At 40.7% G+C, this 21,819-nt stretch overlaps 2 protein-coding genes across 5 annotated transcripts in view; both read left to right on the forward strand.

The window, feature by feature from the left end:
- Nucleotides 1–4,379: 4,379 nt before the first annotated feature.
- Nucleotides 4,380–4,866, forward strand: LOC132513708 (guanine nucleotide-binding protein G(I)/G(S)/G(O) subunit gamma-5-like). The gene has a single exon (XM_060138251.1). The coding sequence runs from the start codon at nt 4,430–4,432 to the stop codon at nt 4,634–4,636; it is 207 nt and encodes a 68-aa protein (XP_059994234.1). The 5' UTR covers nt 4,380–4,429; the 3' UTR covers nt 4,637–4,866.
- Nucleotides 4,867–11,672: 6,806 nt separating this feature from the next.
- The window catches only part of KLHL15 (kelch like family member 15), a 28,776-nt gene continuing 18,629 nt past the window's right edge, over nt 11,673–21,819 (forward strand). Inside the window, exons 1-3 of one of the 4 annotated variants that reach the window (XM_060138568.1) lie at nt 12,044–12,480; nt 17,992–18,042; nt 21,041–21,154. The gene's annotated coding sequence lies outside the window, so the exon portion shown is untranslated. Of the gene's footprint in view, nt 11,719–12,043; nt 12,481–17,991; nt 18,043–21,040; nt 21,155–21,819 lie in introns of those variants that run through there. The other 3 variants (XM_060138569.1, XM_060138567.1, XM_060138566.1) reach the window with 3 other exon arrangements.

Raw genomic sequence — 21,819 nt, forward strand, 5'->3', positions numbered from 1 at the left:
CGATGCAACCGACGCGCGCGCTGGGGAGGGTGTAGCCATTTCCGCTTCCCGTGGGGCGGGCCAAAAGAATTTCCCGAAACCTGGGATTCTTATCTGGGGTGTGAAGATAGACGCTGGGAATGTCGTTCTTTACCGATTTCTATAATTTAGTAAGGCGAGATCAGCTCCGGGTTCGGCCGGGGCCCTTGGCCGGAAAGTGGCCGCGCACCGAACTGGCGGTGGGGAGGGCGCCCTCACGCGGAGGTTCCGCGGCCCAGGGAGGGCAAAAGCAAAGTCTCTAACTTGCTCTCGGAGAGAGCTTTCTAGAGCCAGGGAGGTGGTCCATGGTGGCGCTAATGGAGCTAGCACTGGATAGAAGTTAGGTGTCGTGAGAGCGCCCCAATTTTTTTTAAGCCGATCCGAATTTCCATCTCTATTTTCTTTACTCTTTCTTGTTTCTAAATATTCAATGTACTTTTTCTGCAGCTAATGAAAAGTGAAGGTCTTCAAATGTCATGTTTGAGAGTACAGATAGTATTCAGTGGAAATTGGGAGTCATCAAATGCTTTTTTATCCCAAGAACATAAAACAATCTGTACATACATATTTTTTGTAAATCTTAAATGTAAGAAAATATAGTTAAAAATCACCCGCTCTAAAATCAAATGTAAAATTATTCTTTGGGGATTTGTTTTTTAAAACAGTGAAAAAAGCAAAGAGTAGTGAATATACTAAAGATATTTATAATCTCTGACTTATTTTAATGTACTTGGAATTTTGTTTCTGGTAAGAGCTATTGCTTTCTTGTTTGACTTACTGATTTTCAGTAAAATGTGCATATAATAACAAAAAACTATTCTGTATGAAAAAAACAAATCCGAGAAAACCCACTTTTTCACTCGAACGATTACCAATAAATCGGTATTTTAAAATTTAAAGATTTTTGAGACTTTATTAACCCCTTTTTCATCGTGTTAAAAAGAATTACAGTAAGTTTCATTTCTCTTCACGCATTTCTACACTTTACAAATTTTCTATCATGTACAGGTCTTCATTTCTAGCCAGAAAAAAAATGTAGGGAGAAATTTGTAAGTATTTCAGTTACCTGTGGTCATTGAATACTTAAGCAAGATTAAAATTAATATATGTTTTCTATCTGAGAAAGACAAATACCATATGATATCACATATGCGGAATCTAAAATATGACAAATGAACTTATCTACGAAACAGAATCACAGACATAGAGAACAGACTTCTGGTTGCCAAGGGGGAGGGGGAGTCAGGGAGGGATGGATTGGGAGTTTGGGATTAGCAGATGCAAACAATTATATATAGGATGGATAAACAACAAGGTCCTACTGCATAGCGCAGGGAACTATATTCAACATCCTGTAGTAAACCATAAAGGAATATGAAAAAGAATGTATATATATGTATAACTGAATCACTTTGCTGTACAGCAGAAATTAACACATTGTAAATCAACTATACTTCAATAAAATAAACGTATTTTGTAAACATATATGTTTACATATATAAAACATATTTTTTAATATATATATGTTTTCTATCACACAAGTTTGGGGTACAACAGTTAACCTAAAATAGTAAGTTACATTTCAATAAATGCATTCATTGGTTAAGTGATGGTAGAAACTGTACAATATATTGTATTTGGGTGGAGGCATTTAATTCCTAAATTTGAACAAATTTAACTTCTAAATTTGTAAGTTCCTAAATTTCGAATTTATCTTACATTTTAAATAGTTATACCGTACCAGCCAATTCAGAAAACCCACTGAGGTAATAAAGATGTGGAATTAGTGGTGATGGTTACACAACTGCAAATATACTAAAAAACAGTGAATTGTACTGTTTAAAAGGGTGAATCTTATGGTATGTGAATTATATCTCAATAAAAAATATAAAATTTGTTGGTAATAGTATATAATATGCTTCACTGTCAGAAACTTTTATTGGAAGTAGAAATGTCACTGAAAATAATGCTATTAATAATAGTATTAACATTGGCTCCAACTTGGGGAATTCCCTGGCAGTCCAGTGGTTAGGATTCGGTGCTTTCAAGGCCCGGGCCTGGGTTCAATCCCTGGTCGGGGAACTAAGATCCCACAAGCTGCAAGGCGCGAGAAGAAAAAAAAAAAGTATACAATTCAATGCTTTTAAGTAAATTTACAGAGTTGTGCAACCATCACCACAATCCAGATTTTGAACATTTCCATCACGCCAAAGAGATCCCTCATGTTAATCCCATTTGCAGTCAATCCCCGTATCCATCTCTGGCCCCAGGCAACCACTAGTGGTCTTTCTCTATATACAGATTTGCCTTTTCTGGACATTTTATATAAATGGAATTATACAATATGTGGTCTTTTGCTTCTGGCTTCTCTCACTTAGCATAATGATTTTGAGGTTCATCCATGTTGTAGCATCTATCAGTAGTAGTTCATGCCTTTCTATTGCTGAATATAATTCCATTTTATGGACATACCGCTTTTGTTGATCCATTCACCAGTTGATGGATATTGGGATTGTTTCCACTTTTTGGGTGTTGTGAATAATATTGCTATGAACATTTGTGTACAAGTTTTTATGAGAACATATTTTCCTTTATGTTGGTAAATATCTAGTTGTGCATTTGCTGAGTCCTATGGTAAGTCTATGTTTAACATCTTGAGGAACAGCCATATTTTTCCAAAGTGGCTGCACCATTTTACATTCCCAGCAGCAACATATGAGAGCTCCAGTTTCTCCACACCCTTACCAATGCTTGATATTGTCTCTTCTTTTTATTGTAGACATTCTAGTAGATGTGGTTTTAATTTGCATTTCTCTAATGACTATGTTGAACATCTTTTCATGTACTTAATAGCCATTTATATCTCTTCTTTGGTAAAATATGTATTTAAACCCAGTTTAAAATTGGGTTGTTTATCTTATTATTGAGTTGCAAGAGTTCTTTATATATTCTGGATACAAGTCTTCATCAGATGCATGATTTGCAAATGTTTTCTCCTAGTCTGTAGCTTGTCTTTTCATTTTTTTAATGGTGTCTGTGAAGAACAAAAGCTTCTACCTTTGATGAAGTCCAATTTATTTCTCCTTTTATGAATCTTGCTTTTGGTGTCAAATTTAAGAACACTTTGCCTAACCCAAGGACACAAAGATTTACTATGTTTTCTTTTTTTTTTCTTTTTTTTAAAAATTTATTTATTTATTTATTTTTATTTGTGGCTGCATTGGGTCTTCGTTGCTGTGCGCGGGCTTTCTCTAGCTGTGGCGAGCAGGGGCTACTCTTCTTTGCGGTGCGTGGCTTCTCATTGCGGTGGCTTGTCTTGTTGCAGAGCACGGGCTCTAGGCGTGTGGGCTTCAGTAGTTGTGGCTCATGGGCTCTAGAGCGCAGGCTCAGTAGTTGTGGCGTACACAGTCTTAGTTGCTCCACCGCATATGTGATCTTCCTGAACCAGGGCTCGAACCTGTGTCCCCTGCATTGGCGGGTGGATTCTTAACCATTGTGCCACCAGGGAAGTCCCCTACTCGTATGTTTTCTTCTTAAAGGTTTATGGTTTCAGCTCTTACCTTTTGGGTCTGTGATCTATTTTGTATATAGTGTGAGCTAAGGGTTTAACTCCATATTTTTGCATGTAGTTATCCAATTGTACCAGCACTATATATTGAAAAGACAATCCTTTTCCTATGGAATTGCCTTGGCACCTTTGTCAAAAATAAATTGACCAAGGACTTCCCGGGTGGTCCAGTGGCTAAGCCTCTGTGCTCCCAATGCAGGGGGCCCGGGTTTGAGCCCTGGTTGGGGAACTAGATCCCGCACGCTGCAACTAAAAAAAAAAAAAAAAAAAGATCCCGCATGCCATAACGAAGATCCTGCATGCCGCAACTAAGACCTGGCGCAGCCAAATAAATATTTTGTTAAAAAGAAATTGACTGTATAAATATTTATTTCTGGACTCTCTATTCTGTTCCATTGATCTACATGTCTATCCTTATGCCAGTACCACAATGTCTTGATTTCTGTAGCTTTATAGTACATTTTGAATTTGGAATGTGTAAGTTCTTTAACTATGTTCTTTTTCAAAACTGGTCTGGCTCTTCTAGAGCCTTTGTATTTCCATATAAATTTCAGGATCAGCTTGTCAATTTCTGCAATAAAGCCTGCTGGGTTTTTGATAGGGATTTTATTTTGGGGGGATTATATCTTTTTACTCCTTTGGATGCTCTCCTCTTCCTAAATACCCCCAAATTCTTAACATATATTTCTTAGGAATAATAATATAAATAAATATTTACTGTTTACCAGGCATGGTGCTGAGTGGTTTACAGTCCTTATTGCATTTGTTCCTTACAATTACCCTTGGAGGACCCACCACCGATCCACCGACGGATTGCCGATCTGCCCAGCTCTCGCGTGCGCCATGTCTGGTTCCTCCAGCGTCGCCGCTATGAAGAAAGTGGTTCAACAGCTCCGGCTGGAGGCCGGGCTCAACCGCGTAAAGGTTTCCCAGGCAGCTGCAGATTTTAAACAATTCTGTCTGCAGAATGCTCAACATGACCCCCTGCTGACTGGAGTATCTTCAAGTACAAATCCCTTCAGACCTCAGAAAGTCTGTTACTTTTTGTAGTAAAATGAATCTTTGCAAGATTTTTAAACCACTTTTCATAAACCGGTGAATATTCAAAGGAAAGCCAAATTTGAAGCCTGTACAAAAGCCTGTCTCTGTAACACGTGCCATACTATACAAACTTCTACTTTTGTCAGTCTACCTCTCCGAATATTCATGAATTTCTGTTTCACAAGGGTAATTATTTTATATACACTGGTGGCAGCATACAATAAAATACTTAGTATAAAAAAAAAGAAAAACAATTACCCTTGGAGATGGTCCATATCCTTGGAAAAGTGAAATTAATTGACATGTACACACACCGCTATATTTAAAATAGATAACCAACAAGGACCTACTATATAGCACAGGGAACTCTGCTCAATATTCTGTAATAACTTAAATGGGGAAAGAATTTGAAATAGATACACGTCTATGTATAACTGAATCACTTTACTGTACACCTGAAACTAACACAACGTTGTTTATCAACTATACTCCAATATAAAATAAAAATTTTTTAAAAATAAATTGCCCCAAGGCATAAAGCAAAAAAATGGAGGATCTAGGATTTGAACCCACGCAGTCAGACCCAGACCCACATGTTGAAGCACTGTGCTGCACAGTCTCCTGCACTGCTCTCTGGTGAAGATGACCGAAGTGCCACAGGTACATGGTGTTTGCTTGTATAAGGAGAACACTTTTGATAGGGATTGTTTTAAATCTGTAGATAAATTTGAGGAAAATCACCATCTTCACAACCTTGAGACTTCCATTCCCAGAGGGCCATCCTGCCCCACTTATGTTTAGTATTCCAGTGTCCCTCCCAAGTCATGCTCCCAGGACAGCAGAAAGTTCAGCCATCCTTTCAGCCAGGCCTGGGCCCCAGTTGTTCACATGTACCTCCCCTGCTTCCACTTCAGCTACCCCCGCCCCAAGCTGAAGAGGCCAGAACTGACTTACCTGAAGTCCCTCTGTGCCCTGTATTGACAAAGACATTTTGTCCCAAGACGGCTATGCATAGCTGTTTTTTTTAAAGAACTTAGTTTTAGAACCAATAAATAACCTCAGAGCCTAGATTCAATCCCGTCTCTATCCTTAACCACAGTCCCCAAACCCTAAAGCTGTGCTCTGGCAACAGTAGTTACTGGAGGCTTTTCTTCACTTCTTTCATCAAGCAAACACCATATAGCAGCTCTTCATTGCTCCCACTCACCTCAACTCTGGTGTTCACACTTAGGATGTGTGTGTGTTTGCATGCAGATCTACTGAAGTGCAGTATTGATGAACATGCGGCTTGTGTCTTGAGGCTTCTAAAGTATAGTGTTGCTTTTCATTGGTTCATAAAGAACATAAAAATGATTAACTTTAGGGGAGGATTTGTTCTTTTTAACATTTTCATTTACAAGGGGGTATTGTCTACATTGTGTTTCAAAGTAAATACATTTCATTAAAATGATGGCATTAATTTCATCTTTGATTGATAGTGGGTGTTTAACAACTTACAGTACTTTTCTAGCCAGCTTAGCATACCACACTCTGTTTTACTCTTATGTCACTGGCTACTCCTTCTCTGTCTCCTTGACAGCTCTCTATCTTCTCCCAGATGACTCCCTAACATTGGAGTGCCCCAGAGCCCAGCCCTTGCTCTACTTACCCTCAGCCCCTTGGTAATCTCCCAAACACCTCATGAATGTGTGGCTTGCATGTTGAGGCTTCTGAAACACAGGGTTATTTTTCATTAGCTTGTAAGGAGCACAAAAGTGGTGAATTTCTTTTAAAATTTTATTTTTTAATGTTTTCATTTTCAAGGGGGCATTGTCTAGACTGCATTTCAAGGTAAATATTTTCAGTTAAAATGGAGCTAGAGATTGTCATACTGAGTGAAGTAAGTCAGACAGAGAAAGACAAATATCACATGATATCGCTTATATTGTGGAATCTAAAAAAAATGGTACAAATGAACTTATTTACAAAACAGAAATAGAGTCACAGATGTAGAAAACAAACTTATGGTTACCAAGGGGAAAGGGTGGGGAAGGATAAATTGGGAGACTGGGATTGACACATACACACTGCTATATATAAAATAACCAACAAAAAACCTACTGTATAGCACAGGGAACTCTACTCAATACTCTGTAATGACCTATATGGGAAAAGAATCTAAAAAAGAGTGTATATATGTATAATTGATTCAATTTGCTGTACAGCAGAAACTAACACAACATTGTATTTTTTGTTTGTTCGGTTTTTGGCCGTGCCTCGCGGCTTGCGGGGTCTTAGTTCCCCGACCAGGGATCAAACCTCGGCCCTTGGCAGTGAAAGCACAGAGTGCTAACCACATTCCACGCCAGGGAATTCCCTAACACAACATTGTAAATCGACTACACTCCAATAAAAATTAATTTTTAAAAATGGCGACATTCGGGCTTCCCTGGTGGCTCAGTGGTTGGGGGTCTGCCTGCCGATGCAGGGGACGCGGGTTCGTGCCCCGGTCCGGGAAGATCCCACATGCCGTGGAACGGCTGGGCCCGTGAGCCATGGCCGCTGAGCCTGCGCGTCCGGAGCCTGTGCTCCGCAGTGGGAGAGGCCACAGCGGTGAGAGACCCGCGTACCGCCAAAAAAAAAAAAAAATGGCGACATTCACCGTATCTTTTATTGACGGTGGATGTTCAGCAACTTACAGTACGTGTCTCCCCAGCTTGTAGTGTACCACACTCTAGTCTCCTAGACCAGTTTCTGATGTTCTCTGGGATGGCTCCCTACCCTTGGCATGCCCCAGGTTCTACTCCTTGCACCTTTTCCTTTTTCCCCCATTCCCTTCAAACCCACTCCTTCTTGAAGTCTTCCAGATCTCAGGAAATGAAAATTCCATCCTTCTTTGCTACCTTTCTTTCCTTTATCCCTACATCCAGTAAATTCTGTTGGTTCTACCTTCAAGAATATTTGCAGACTCTGGCCAGTTCTCACCGCCTCCACTGTGGCCCCCATTCCACTCCATCGTTGGAAAAGTCTGTCTCCTTACCCATCTCCCTGCTTCCACACTTGTCTGCCTAATTCTTTTTTTTAACTGCTCATTTTATTTTTTTGTGTGTATTATCTTCCAGTGTATTTTTCCCCTTTCAGTTCTATTGAGATGTAACTGACATACAGCACTGTGTAAGTTTAAGGTGTACAGCATAATGACCTGACTTACATATATTATGAAACGATCACCACAATTAGTCTAGTTAACATCCATCATCTCATACAGATACAAGGGGGGAAAAAAAAAAGAAAAAATGCTTTTTTCCTTGTGGTGCGAACTTTTAGGATCCACTCTTTGAGTAAATTTCAAATATACCATACACCAGTGTTATCTATAGTCATCATGTTGTATATTACATTATGCCTAAATTCTGTTCTACACAGCAGCCTGAGTGTTAATCATATTACTCCTCTTCTCAAAACCTTCCAAATGTTCCTAATTTCTCAAAGGCCAAAGACCTTATAATGGCCAAAAAGGCTTTACACAGTCTGGTCCCCCATCTCCTTCAAGTCAAGGTAAAATAACAGAAGAAAAAAAAAAAGGGACTTCCCTGGTGGTCCAATGGTTAAGACTCCGCCCTTCCACTGCAGGGGCGTGGATTCAATCCCTGGTAAGGGAACTAAGATCCTGCATGCCACGCAGTGTGGCCAAAAAAAAAAAAAAAAAAAGGCTAAAATGACTACCCTATCATCCCAGTTAAAACTGGAACACCTCTCCCCCTTGACACTCGTAATCTCTTTATCCTGCTCTATTATTTCCCATATGGTCACATTCTAAGAGAGACCATATAATTTGCTTATTTATTTTGTTTATTGCCGGACGTACGCAGTCTATAAGAAGGCAAGGATTTTTATATGTTTTGGTCACTGATAGATCCACAGTGCTTAGAACAGGACTTGGTACATAGTAGGTACTCATAAATATTTATGGCATAAATAAATTAGTATAGTAGATTATAAGTGAACAATGTATTGAATTAACTAGGAGTAAAACAAATGCAAGTGTGAAGATCACTGAATATGTTAATCTGTAAAATAACATAATACAGTGGAAAGAGCATGGGGTGAGAGGCAACACAAGAGGGGAGAAGCCCTGTCTGCCAAGGTCTATACATGCCAGCCTTCCTGATTTTTGCTTCTTTTCTCTCTGCCCTTCGGGTCCTATTGTAACCCTATATAAATTTTCAGCGGTTCTCTAAATAAAGGTGCCTCGCTGCCTCTTCCAGGATTGGAAGGCACTGCCCTGTGAGTATCCTTTACTCTTTTTCCCTTTCCTCCTTCCCTTTGGACTGAACTTAGCAATCACTGCCTCCAAGTAACCTTGCTTGACACGCTCAAGCCCAGATTACATCACCCCACTTGTGGTAGGTCACACACCACCCCATGTTGTCTAAATGTGTCAGAGTGTTAGGGCCTCTGAAATCAAAGCTGAGTGTTTTTGAATCCTTGTTGGCTGGCCCCAGGTGCAAAGCAGTTACTCTAACAACTGCAGGCAGAGAATTGTTTGCTAGGGCTTTAAGGATGGAAGTGAAATATGAAGAAGCATTTGGTTCCTGGAAGAATTATAGTGTTGAGTCCCCTTGACCATAAAGGCATGTTATCAGTTCATTTTCCTTGAGGTAGCTCCGCACATTGGTGAAATAACACAAATGAAAATATTTCAGACACACCTGTTTCATGGGGGGAGTGCCCCGTGAAGGGCCTTTGCTTGTTTGTTTTTGTGTCCACATCCCTTTTGGATGTTTAGGAATTTCGTATTCTCCTAGCTGGGCCCAGGGGATTGGTCTGGGGGCTCATGAGACTGGGGAAGTGAGAAGATGGGAGAAACAATTGATATTTTTAAGAATGGGTTCCCACCAAATAGTACAGATCTGACTTAGAGATGACCAGAAAGAACATCCCTGTGTAAGGATCTCTAGAAGCCATGACCTGTTTAAAGAGATTGCAGTTTCCTTGTGATGGCTTTAGGTTTTTGCTTTGCTAGGGAAGTGGGGGGAGAATTAAGTTTGAGTCACAAAGTGCAAAGAGAGAGTTGGAGAAATATGGAGAGGTGGTGAAAGACCAGAAGGCCAGAGGTAATAACAGGAGAGAAGCTAAGAAGAGCCATTCCAAGTGACAGGTGACCAACGATGCCTAAGATGTGTAAACATTAACCAGGATTCCTCCAACATTCATGAAGACACCGATTTTTTATTAGTCATGCAACATAATATTCTGTTTGGCTGTTAAAACAACAAACTTTCAAGGCTGGAAAAGTTTGGGATCAAACAGGGGATCCTGATTGCATTTTGAAGGTTCCATCTGGGATAGGGACCCGGAAATAAGGCCTAGGACAACAGCCACCATCCTGTTGGAATGTGTCAGTGTACAAGTCTTGGTGTGGACCCGCAGAAGTTTGTACTGATTTGGGGGATACCGGTGTACCCTGAGGGGCTTAGAAAAAACCCCTGAAGAGCTACAGAGTGCTTGGCAAAAGTTTTCGAGGAAAGAAAATGCATAATAAAATATGCATTTTATATTTTATAAAATAACTTTAAAACATTACAGAGGGCTTCCCTGGTGGCACAGTGGTTAAGAATCCGCCTGCCTAAGCAGGGGACACGGGTTCAAGCCCTGGTCCAGGAAGATCCCACATGCCGCGGAGCAACTAAGCCAATGCGCCACAACTACTGGGCCTGCGCTCTAGAGCCCGCGAGCCACAACTACTGGAGCCTGTGCTTCACAACAAGAGAAGCCACAGCAATGAGAATCCCGCGCACTGCAACAAAGAGTAGCCCCCACTCGCCGCAACTAGAGAAAGCCCGCGCACAGCAATGAAGACCCAACGCAGCCAAAAATAAATTTATTTTTTAAAAAGTTATTTATGGCTTACAGTTTTTTAAAGCTTGTTTTATAGTTTAAATCATAAAAGGGACACGTATTTCCCTATTTTCAAAAGATTAAAGTGATTCACTATTTTTTCCCACGGAGTAGTCTACTTCAGCAAAACGGTACACAGTGTGCTATTTTGGCCCCTTGGGAAACATGACATATTCAAGTTTGCTAGAAAGAGATTAATGATCGTTTTTAGCCATACATCTCCCAATATCTTCGGGATATTGGTGTAGAGAGAAAATGGTGGCAGGGGGTGGGGGTAGGAGAAATCTCTCAGTTTAGGATCAGAAATGGGCAATGGATGACTTAATTTAAGGTTAGTTGTAGAACCAGTGGCCTCCAACTGTGTTTTTCTGTCATCTACACTTTTCCCACAGACAGATTTCACAACAATAAATTTACAAAACAGTCTTGTAATGTAGTTTTAAATTCTTAAATCAAGAAAAGGCGGTATGTGAAAAGCATTAGCTACAACTCTAGAACCGATTTGTCAAAAGCGAACAACCCCCAAAATCACTGCCCTCTGAATGTTCGTTCTTGCTATCTTATTTTGACGCAAATAGAAACAGAACAGCGTTTTTAGATCCGGCATTTCTGTGCGGTGCAGGCATGCCGTTTTCTATGAATTTTCTCACCTCTGGGAAATGTATTTCTGAAACGCGTAACTTGTGCAACTAGCCAAGTGGAGGTATGATGCAACAATCCCATGCAAGTTGCCTTTAAAACAATATTATGTGGCGTAGACGTAGTCACGTTTGTAACACAGGTACATACCGCAAAGCTCCCTCCACGTCGTCCCTCATTCCCCCACCCCTACCGTGTGTAAGATGCAAAATGACATTTCCCGGGTTTCCTAACCCTCAACTTGTCGAGGGTGGGCGCACCCCACTGGCTCGAGCCCACCGCTCGTGCAAACGAAGTGGGACCGAGGCAAGGGGACCAGCAATGCCGAGAGTTCCCAGCCCCGACGGCGAAGCCGCGCGGGAAGCCACGTCGGGCCGGGCCCGCGGCGGCAGCGTCGGGCCGCCTTCTTCCCTCGGTGAGGCCCGCTGGCGTGGCCTGCAGAACGTGGGGCCCCGTGGGCGTGGGACAGCCCTGCCCCCACCCCGCTCCCACACCCGCTCCCGCTCCCGCGGCGCCGGAAGTGACGCGCGCTGGCTGAAAGATGGCGGCATTGGCGCTCGACCAGGGGGAAGGTAAACACCCTCCGGGCCGCTCCCCGCGCGCGGGCCCCCTCGAGGCGCCGGTGGGGGCCGAGGGCGCCTCCCAGGCCTCCGTTCCAACTCTCGACTTCCCACCCCACGACCTCCCTACCCGCGTGGCAGGCTTCCGCTTTGCGACGACGGCGGACGGAACCCCATGCCGGCTGGCCCCGCCTCCCTGGGCGGGCCCCGGGCGGCTCCCGTGGCCCGCAGGGGGCGCGCGGCCCGGAGCGGCCCCTGGCTCGTGGCCCCGCACGCTCCGCCCCTTGCCCGCCCCTTTCCCGCCTTCCTCCACCCCCGGCGTGGGTGATCCTGAGGCTCGGCGCGCTTCGGAGCAGAAGCCCAGAGCCGCCGTCGTCGACGTCGCCAGTGCCTGCACCTCTGCTGCTGCCCGCGACCCCCCAGCCCCTCCGCCCGAGGCCCCGAGTCGGCCCTACCGCCGACCCCCGCCGGGCGCTGCGAGGCCCCTGGCGTTGGCAAGGCCGGGCCCGGCCCCGACGCCGCTCCGCCTCGCGCAGATCCCGACTGTCTCGAATCGCGTCTCAGCGCTGTCTTCTTTCCCAGGACTGGTTTCGTGGGGGCCGCAGGCGCGCAGACTCGCCCCCCGCCGGAGCGCCCCGGCCCGGCCCCGGAGCGGCCCCTTGTAGACGTTCGAGGAGCCAGCTGAGTGCCGTCCCGGCGCCCGACCGCCCACCGTCCGGCCCGCTTCTTCCTGATGCAGACTGCCGTCCACTAGAGGCTGGACGGACCCCCGAGGTGCGTAGCCGCCCCTGGCCCTCCGGCCTGCGGGAGCCCGGGCTTCGTCCGCGGCCCCGCGCTAGGCACGGATTCGGTAGCCCTTTCTGCACCGACCCGAATCACACATTTGGTTGACGCCGGGATCTAATTTGTCTTTGAGTTTACTTAAATTGTTTGAAATTTAATTTTTTTCAAGGAGAAAAAAAAAAAAAAGGAAGAAGCATAATTCAGCCATTTTTTGCAGCACACAGCTGCAGGTACCATGACTATTTTCTCCCTAACCCGTTTCTTCCCTTTAAAAATTCTGTGTGTGCCTGAAATAGAACTATGCGAAATGCGAGGCATAAAACGCGGAATCAGAAGGTCTGGGTTCGACTGGGTGACTCCGAGAAAATCGCTTACCGAACCTCGGTTTCTTATCTATGAAATCTAGTCAGTTATAGCCACATCACAGGGTAGTGAGGACTGTATGAGGTCATATATGTGAAAATAATTTGTAGCTGTAAAGTGTTGTAAAAATGCAAGGCAATTTTTAAAGTAACCTTTGCCAGAGTGGTGAATGTTGTAGTGGCTAACTGTTGCTGCCTCTTTATTTCTATATTATAAGTATAAGGAATAAGTGCGGGATAGCGAAGCAGTGCTGTGAATCGACTAGATATATAATAGTCACGTTGCTTGGCCTTCTTCCTACGAAATGCTAACTGCTTATTTAAATAACGGTATTCTTTAATTCAAATTTAACGTTACTGTAGTGCTTTGCTTTTCATTTTTCTAGGCCGCTTATGCCCTTTTTCTTACTCGGAATATTAAGCACCTTGCATTTGTTTAGTCTTTTCTATATTTTGAATTTACATTTTCATTTGGTAATCTGATTAAATTGTAATTTAGGAAATGCTTTTAAGATATATACCCTAATTTTAATGCCTGATTTTCATATCTAGGAAACAAGATGCCTGAATATCTCTACTAATTTGAAAATTGTTTTTGGAGAGCTTGTAAATGCATTCAGATTTCTGTACTTAATCTAGAAATATATAGAAAATTTCAATTTTGGGACACTTAATTTCATATTTATGTAATTTAATTCCCTTTTTTAATCATCACAACACTTAGTAGGTGCTTAGAACCAGTTTTTCAGTGGTAAAGGATGTTAATTTGCACTTTTTATTGCCGATTAACTTGGGGGGGATACTAGGATATATAAGCCATAAATATTTGTGGTTTGAAAATTGGACTTATTTGTCAGAATTTATGATACATATGTGTAACAGATCAGTATGAAATCATTTTTATTTGGCACATCAAAAATGTATGGCTTTTTAAAATGGTCCACAAAAAGTGAAAGAGAAGCTTTTTTTTTTAGTATATTGTTATTTTTAGCCAACAAATGGTTTTCTGAGTTTTTTTCTGAAATGTTTTATTAAATTTATAATCCAATACCAGTTGTCTTTCCGAATATGCTTTTTTTTTTAAAGCAGAATAATATAAGGCGGGCAGGATTAAATTAGCAAAAGGAAGAGCCTATTTTAATGTGCTAGCTTTTATACATTGGACTTATCGCTTGTCCTGAAGATAAAATTTTGTCAAATCAGTGCTTCATTGGGAATTTCAAGGTTTGGCCTTCTCTCTGCCTTGATTTGGGTTACCTGGGGCTAAAACCTTGGAACCAGGGCTGGCGTGGCTTCATGGGTGTCCAGAAGGACCCCAAACGTGGTTTAATAATCTGCGCGTAAAACTGGCATTGTACAATATAAAGGTGAATGGTGAAATTCGTGGTAATAATGTAAATTTTTATTTTTCTTTACTTAGAATGCATTAAAGAGCAAATAAAAAAACACCATGACATGTCAAGAGAGACCTCAGAAGAAAGGAGAAAGCTTTGTACTTTACTACCTTTAACGACACTTTTTTCCTGCTTTTGAGCGAGGGGCCCCACATTTTCATTTTTCCCTGGGCCCCAAAAATGATGTAGCTGGCCTGTTCTGAAACTTGCCCTTTCCTATTTTAAACGTTTTCAGAGTGAATAACATTAACTGTGAAGAGAATGAATCTATAGCTTCTGAAGGGTCGGATTAATTTATTAGCATATATTTCCTCTGAATTGGAATGCTGTAGCTGTTGTGGGCTTTTTTATTGAAGAGAAATGAAAGGCAGTTATTGGTGAAGCATTGCAGGATAGTGGTTAAACTCGAAGGCTCTGAAGTCAGACTGACCCCAGCTTATGAAGAATCATAGCCTTGGGCAAGTTACTTAACGTCTGTGAGCTTTGATTTTTTTTTCATCTCCAAATCAGGGATGGTTACAGAACATGGAGGGTTGCGAGGGTTAAATTTATTTATTCATCCCACAAATATTTATTAAGCACTTATTATGTGCCAAGCACTGTTCCTAGAAAGGTTCTGGGGATACAACAGTCAACGAAACAAAACAAAACAAAAAGAAAACAACAAAAAAGTAAACTGAAGAAAATAGCCTGTATCTCCATTTAATATACTATGGAGAAAAATAAAGCAGGAAAAGAACAGGAGGATATTCTGTTGGGTGGGGCGGGTGGGTGGTTTTCGATTTTAAAGAGGGGGTTTGGGGAAGGCCTCACTGAGATAAGACACTGGAGTAAAGACCTGAAGGGAGCCATGTATATTGGGATTAGTGGTCCAGGCAGAGGGAATGGCAGGTTCAGAGGTCTTAAGGCGGGTGTGTGGCTGTTTTTCAAGAAACAGCAAAGAGGCAAGTGGCAAGATATTTCCTCAGACTTTTTGTTTTTAATATAAGACCTTTAAAACTCATCTGGCTGAATCATTGAAGCAGATAAAAACAGAAGATGTATTCTTTGTCTCTGATAAGATCATTGAATTTAGTTAATGATTCTGCATCATTTTAAGATTTGCAGGAAATCTGTATCATAACATCAGGACTTTCCAAAAGGGTCAGTTTAGTTGTTTATTTCTTATGTAAAACTAAGGTGTTAACATTATAGTATTGATGATTTCATGTTAGGAAGTAACTTAGTAGAAGATTTGGGGTTTTATTCCCCAATAGAGGCTTTTCCTAGAATTCTCACTGGATCCAATCTCTAAAGGCTAGGGAAGCTGTTTTCCATGACATCACTCTTGGACTACTTTTACTTGTAGTGAGGAATAAGCAGAGGAGCATTAAATTAAAATCTTCTGATGAAAAAATAGCATTGAAACAGGAGTGGCTTTTTCTTATAAGGTTTCTTTTATTATAGGATGACTAAATGCTAAACATACCTGAAAAGTGAAGTAATTTAGATATTAGGTGCCAACCGGGAGGCTGGAGGACCCAGAGCCTTTCTAAAAGCTTAGTTAATGGTCATTTGCAGTTTGGTACTGAGTTATAAAAACATTTTGATGGACAAGAAAGAATTTCCAGTACTAAACAAATTAGTTAACTTATGCAGCCTTTCCTCTAGTATTAGACTTAGTTGTTTCTCAATTTAAGTAGTATATCTCAGGGTAAAATGACTGCTAATAAAGTTAGTCTGTTTTGGGAATTTCTTTCCTTTTAGATTGAGAAGTTGGTTGCTTTGAGATTGTTGAATAAAAGTTTTACTTCACAGGTTACAGAAATTGTGAGAATTTTACGATTCAGGAATTAATTCTATTTTTATCCTTAGTAAGCTTTGCATTTTCTTTTTAGTATGCAAGTATGGCATTTTCTGCATAGGCATTAACATTGGTAGGCTAACAGTTTGAGGATGAAGGTAGTATGAAATAATTCACAGTTTTCATTGGAGATATGTATATCAACCTGAGAATCTAGCTTTGTACTGAATAAATTAGGGTTTAGTATGAATTTTCAAGCAGCTGTAGGAGGAATGTGAAAGCATTAAATTATTGCTTATGGCATAAACATGGAGGTTAGTTAATTTTGAAATATCTTCTACTTAATTGCCCAGAATTTTGCCTTCCAATCAGAATGACAGCCTTCTAACTGAAAAGGAAGCATTTAATTTCTTTGCTTTTAATTTCCTGTCCAGTTTTACCCCCACCAGACTTCTTTCTTTACTGGTCACTAGAGAGTTTGAACTGTTAGAAATTTCTGTGATACAAATAGCAGTAATGGTCTTCCAGGGCAGAGGTAGGAAGAGGTTGCTTTGTGTATGTGTGTGTTGTTATTTATCTCTTGTGCAGTCAGTGGTACTTAAACTTTTTGGTCTCAGAACATCATTATACTCTTAAAAATTACTGGGATCTCAAAGAGCTTTTATTTATGTGGGTTGTGTCTATTTATACTGACCATATTAGAAATTAAAATTGGGAAGTTTAAAAAAATACTTGTAATTCGTTCTAAAAACACATTACATGTTAATAATTAAAATTGGGAAGTTTAAAAAAATACTTACTTGTAATTCATTCTAAAAAAACCCATTACCTGTTAATCTAAATAACATTTTTAATGAAAAATAAATATTTTCTAAAACAACAAAAAACTTGGTGAGAAGAATGGCATCGTTTTACATTTTTGCAAATCTCTTTAATGTCTGGCTTAATAAAAGACAATAGGCTTCTTATTGGCTTCTGCATTCATATCACATGTAGTATCTGGAAAACACTGAGAGAATGAAAGTAAAAAAGAAAAATCGCTTTTAAAATTATTATTATGAGCTTCCCTGGTGGCGCAGTGGTTGAGAGTCCGCCTGCCGATGCAGGGGACGTGGGTTCGTGCCCCGGTCCGGGAATATCCCACATGCCACGGAGCAGCTGGGCCCGTGAGCCGTGGCCGCTGAGCCTGCGCGTCCCGAGCGTGTGCTCTGCAACGGGAGAGGCCACAACAGTGAGAGGCCCGCGTACGGCAAAAAAAATAAATAAATAAAATAAAATAATTATTATGAAAATTGTTTTGATCTCGCGAAGTTCTCTTAGGGGACTAAGGTCCCAGTTATACCTGGACCACACTTTGAGAAATGCTATACCAGTCATGCTGATGCATAGAAAATGTGAGGCTTTCTTTTTTCTATAGTCAGTGCCAAGTTTATGGAACAGGACAAACTCCAGTATTTTCTTTCCTCGTAGTATCAGTATGCCTTATCATTTAGTTTAAGTTGGTTCATCTTTTGAAAAACCCTACCGTTTGAAATTCTGAAGGCCAGGTGTAGAATACAGAAGTGTAGAAGGCCAAGGGTATACAGGTTTATAAACCATGATTTCTCTTAACCTGATGATGTGTTTTGAAAAGTTAGGATACATAATTTTTGTACATTGAACATTTTGTATGTCAGTAAATATCTTTTCTCAGAGCCCCTTAGCAGATTATTTTTCTCCAGCCCTCACTGATTTATAGTTATTTTTGTTTACTTTTACAGTGATTAGTTCTTGTAATTATTAATTTATTCCTTAAATTCCTATAATTCTCTATCTTACACTTAAGATTTTGTATATTTTTCTTTTTGTATTCTTCTTACACTTACCTTTTTCTTGTTATTTATTTTATTTGCTTACATGTGTGTTTCGTGTTATTTTTGTTTTATTTTAATCTAAATCTCACTTTTTTTTCTTTTCTTTATAGCTTCCAGGGTATGGATTGTGAACAAGTTGGTTTTGTTTCACATGTTCATTTGTAAGTTTGGTTGTTTGACACCTTAAACATTTATGTTATAGATCTGTGCTGTCTGACAGAATATAATGCAAGCCACAATATGTAATTTAAATTTTTCTCATAGCAGCAGCTTTAAAAAGTAAAAAACAGGTGAGATTAATTTTAATGTTTTATTTACTCAGTATATCCAAAATATTACTTCAACATGTAATCAGTATTAAACATTTGTATAATGAGATATTTTACTTTTTTTTTTCTAAGTCTTCAAAATCTGGTGTTCATTTTACACTTAAAGCACATCTCAGTTTGGTCTAACCATATTTCAGGTGTTCAGAAGCCCCATGGGTAGTGGCTTTCATATTGAACAGCACAGATACAAAGAGTAGTTACTCTTGTTAGGGCAGAAAAGCCTAAGGAGCCCAGAAAAGCTAGAAAATTATACTTGTGTGAAGAGAAAAAATGGAAAACAATGCCATTGCAAATGAGGTCCAGTGTTTTGACTACCAGTACATCTTCTGATCTCTTATAAACTTGCATTGTGATAAACCTTAGGGAGGTATGGCGTCTGTAGAGGGAAGTTTGAAGGGTGTTAAGTTCCTGTGGTTCTGTGGGTGATAAGGAGCATTAGGTAAGAGCGGGACAGGGAAGGCAGCATTGATTGACCTCTGCTGGGGTGCCTCCCTCTGGGCTAGACATGTAACTTACGTCAGTTTATTTGATCATCACCCCAACTCAGTAATAATAGATGATGATTATTCCTAATATATGGATGGAAACTGAGGTCAGGAAGTTAAATTTCTCCAGGTCACACCGATGGTAAGTACTAAAAGTGCTCTGATTTCAAAGATTTTGCTCTTCCTAACCACACTATTTTGTGCTTCTTGCAAATCTAGTCTTAACTCTATTTCTAACTAATTGTATGACTTTGAAGAAAAATTTCACCTGTGGACATTAGTATCTTCATCTCTCAAGTTAGAGTTGGCCTGTGTCCTAAGAGACTTGACTGAGAAAATGAGCTGGAATTTGAAGTGCTGTTGCTAAGGAGAAGGGTTTCTCCAGAATTAAGAGACTCCAGGTCTGGAGTCCTGTACTCGTAACTCACTACCATTTACAGACTATATCATGTTGGTCAGTTAATCACTGAGTATCATTTTCTACTTACATACATGCTTCCTATAAAAGTGTAAGATACTGCTGCTTCTCTAAAGCTGTCTTATTGATAGATGCACCAAGCTTTTTCATGTAGAAAAAAATTACTGCAAATTTCCCAGCTATTACAAATTAGTTTTAGAAGAACTTTAGATCAGATAAACTTCAGAAATGCATTGCTAAGACTTAAAAAATAGCTATAGTTGATTTACTTTGCATATCTTTACACGTGCTTTACACATCTGTAAAATCATATAAAAAGTAGAATAAATAAGAGTTTTATTACTAAAAATTTTTAGAGATCATCGTGTTGAATGCTTTTATTTTATAGGTGCAGAGATAAGGCCAGGAAAGTTTGAGTAACTTACTCAAAGTATAGCTATTTCTGCTCTAAAACTGTATTAGTTAGGGACCTTGGTTATATGTAGGAAAAACCCACCTGAGGTAGTAAGGGGGGGGATCTATTCTGAGCATGTAAGGATTTCTCTCAGCACCCATGGGTAGGAATAGAGCTGGGCCTAGGAAGTGGAAAAATGAAGGAGTTAGGGAGCACTCCCTGTCCTCTTGTCTTGGCTTTCCTCTTCTTTCTCAGTTGACTGGCTTTCTCTGATACTCAGCCCACATGGCAGGCAGAAGTTGGTGCCCACAGCTGCTCCTTGACATGTTCTAGTTCCAGTCATACATAGTCGGTGCACGTCTCTTTTTCTCTTTTTCTCCTCTTCTTTCTAAATTCTTGACACAGGAGCGTTCATCTTGATTCATATTTCCCACCCCAGTCTGACCATATGTAACAGGACAAGATCACAGGGTAGATGCCTGTCTGCTAGGAATCCCACTTGGTGGGCTGGGTGCCCAGAGGAGAGTGGGTGCTCTCCTTACATCTTTAGGGTCTTTTGCCTCACAGCTTATCAATCCTCCTCATTCCCCCCACCCACCCCCCTGGCTTCTTTGCCCTATGATGTTACCACCATATTAAGTATCTGGAACCTAGGTTACTTTTTTTGAGAAAGCATAGTATCTCCTTTAAAATCTTTCCTTTAGGGCTTCTCTGGTGGCGCAGTGGTTGAGAGTCTGCCTGCCGATGCAGGGGACATGGGTTTGTGCCCCGGTCCGGGAAGATCCCACATGCCGCGAAGCGGCTAGGCCCGTGAGCCATGGCCGCTGAGCCTGCGCGTCCAGAGCCTGTGCTCCGCAACAGGAGAGGCCACAACAGTGCGAGACCCGCATACCACACACACACACACACACACACACACACAAAATCTTTCCTTTAGATGGAATCTTTGTCCGAAAGGTGAATATTAGCTGTTTGAGACCATATCACATAGTGATAACTGTTGAATAGAGAGGGTTACTTTGAAAAGAAGTGAAATGTATGGTATTTTAGGCACTGTCAAAATAACAGATTAATGAAACAAAGCAGTTTCCTCTCAAGTATATGAATGCTCATGCCCAACCTTCTACTATTAAATCCACATTAACTGTGACCAATAAATCTTGATGAGTCAGAGTGATAGTTGGTGTCCCTAATTATCCTGAGAAAGATAATGAAATATCAAAATATTCACCTAGTTTAATTTGTTTTTTATTCTAATTATTTTGAAAATTGATAATTAGTGTGATATTGATAGCCTTCTACTGGCCAGAATATTTGATTATTCCGATATGTTCCTTTTGTTCGCAGTATGCATTTGTGTACATGTGCCTTATATCACTTGGAAAATTCTAAGTTCATTCATTTTACCTTTAAAAATAATTCAGGAAATAAAATCTGATAGCTTACTTTAGTCTTGAATGTGTTAGTAAAGTAGTTCTGCCAAGCATTGAATTCAGTGTCTAAAATATTTTATATCTGTTTTCCAAATTATAGACAGCGCTTTTGTGTTCTACCTTTCCAAAATGAAAGTATATAGCTTTTGGATTAATGGAGTGCTGATAAAAATTATGATATTAATTTCATCTTGTGCATACTTTGCTGTGTTAGGTAAGTGAACATGTTATGTGGGATAATCAATAAGACTTACAGGTAAGTTAAGGACAAAGGGGGAGAAAGAGGCACCTAGAATGCCTCTTGATAAGATGGGGAATACAAAAGAAAACTGATTGGGGAGAGAGTAGAGTTATGATTGTTTAGACACAATTTTGAGATCCCTATGGGGCACCCAGAGGTATCTAACAGGAGATTTGCTATGTATAGTACTAGTGTAAGGATAGAGATTGGGACAGTGATGGTGAAGGTACTGATAAAGGTAGGTAGTTGTAGAAACCATGGGTTTAGATGTGATCGTTGAAGGAAATACAGTGTTTAGATGAGAGGAGAAAAGGTGCAACAATAGAATCCTGGGGAACACCAGTGTTTAAGGGATAGCTCTCTTAGATAAAAATCCACCTTCTATTGCTCCTTGTTACTTATCATATACACATATCCTGATCTCTCTCTCTCCCCTCCATATTCACTGATGACTGTGGTACCTGGCTAAGACTCATTTTCTCCACCTCTTCAATGTTCACATAAGACCACTCATCCAAAAACTGAGAGGCAAAGTTCCCTGACCACCTAAACTCTTATAACCTCCCCCCCTTGCTCCATTTTAAAACCTTATTCTCAGGCTTCCCTGGTGGCGCAGTGGTTGAGAGTCCGCCTGCCGA

The sequence above is a fragment of the Lagenorhynchus albirostris genome, chromosome X, assembly GCF_949774975.1.
Source record: "Lagenorhynchus albirostris chromosome X, mLagAlb1.1, whole genome shotgun sequence".
NCBI classification, from domain to species: domain Eukaryota; kingdom Metazoa; phylum Chordata; class Mammalia; order Artiodactyla; family Delphinidae; genus Lagenorhynchus; species Lagenorhynchus albirostris.

Coding starts and splice junctions, on each gene's coding strand:
- LOC132513708 (XM_060138251.1), top strand. CDS start 4,430: ATGTCTGGTTCCTCCAGCGTCGCCGCTATGAAGAAAGTGGTTCAACAG.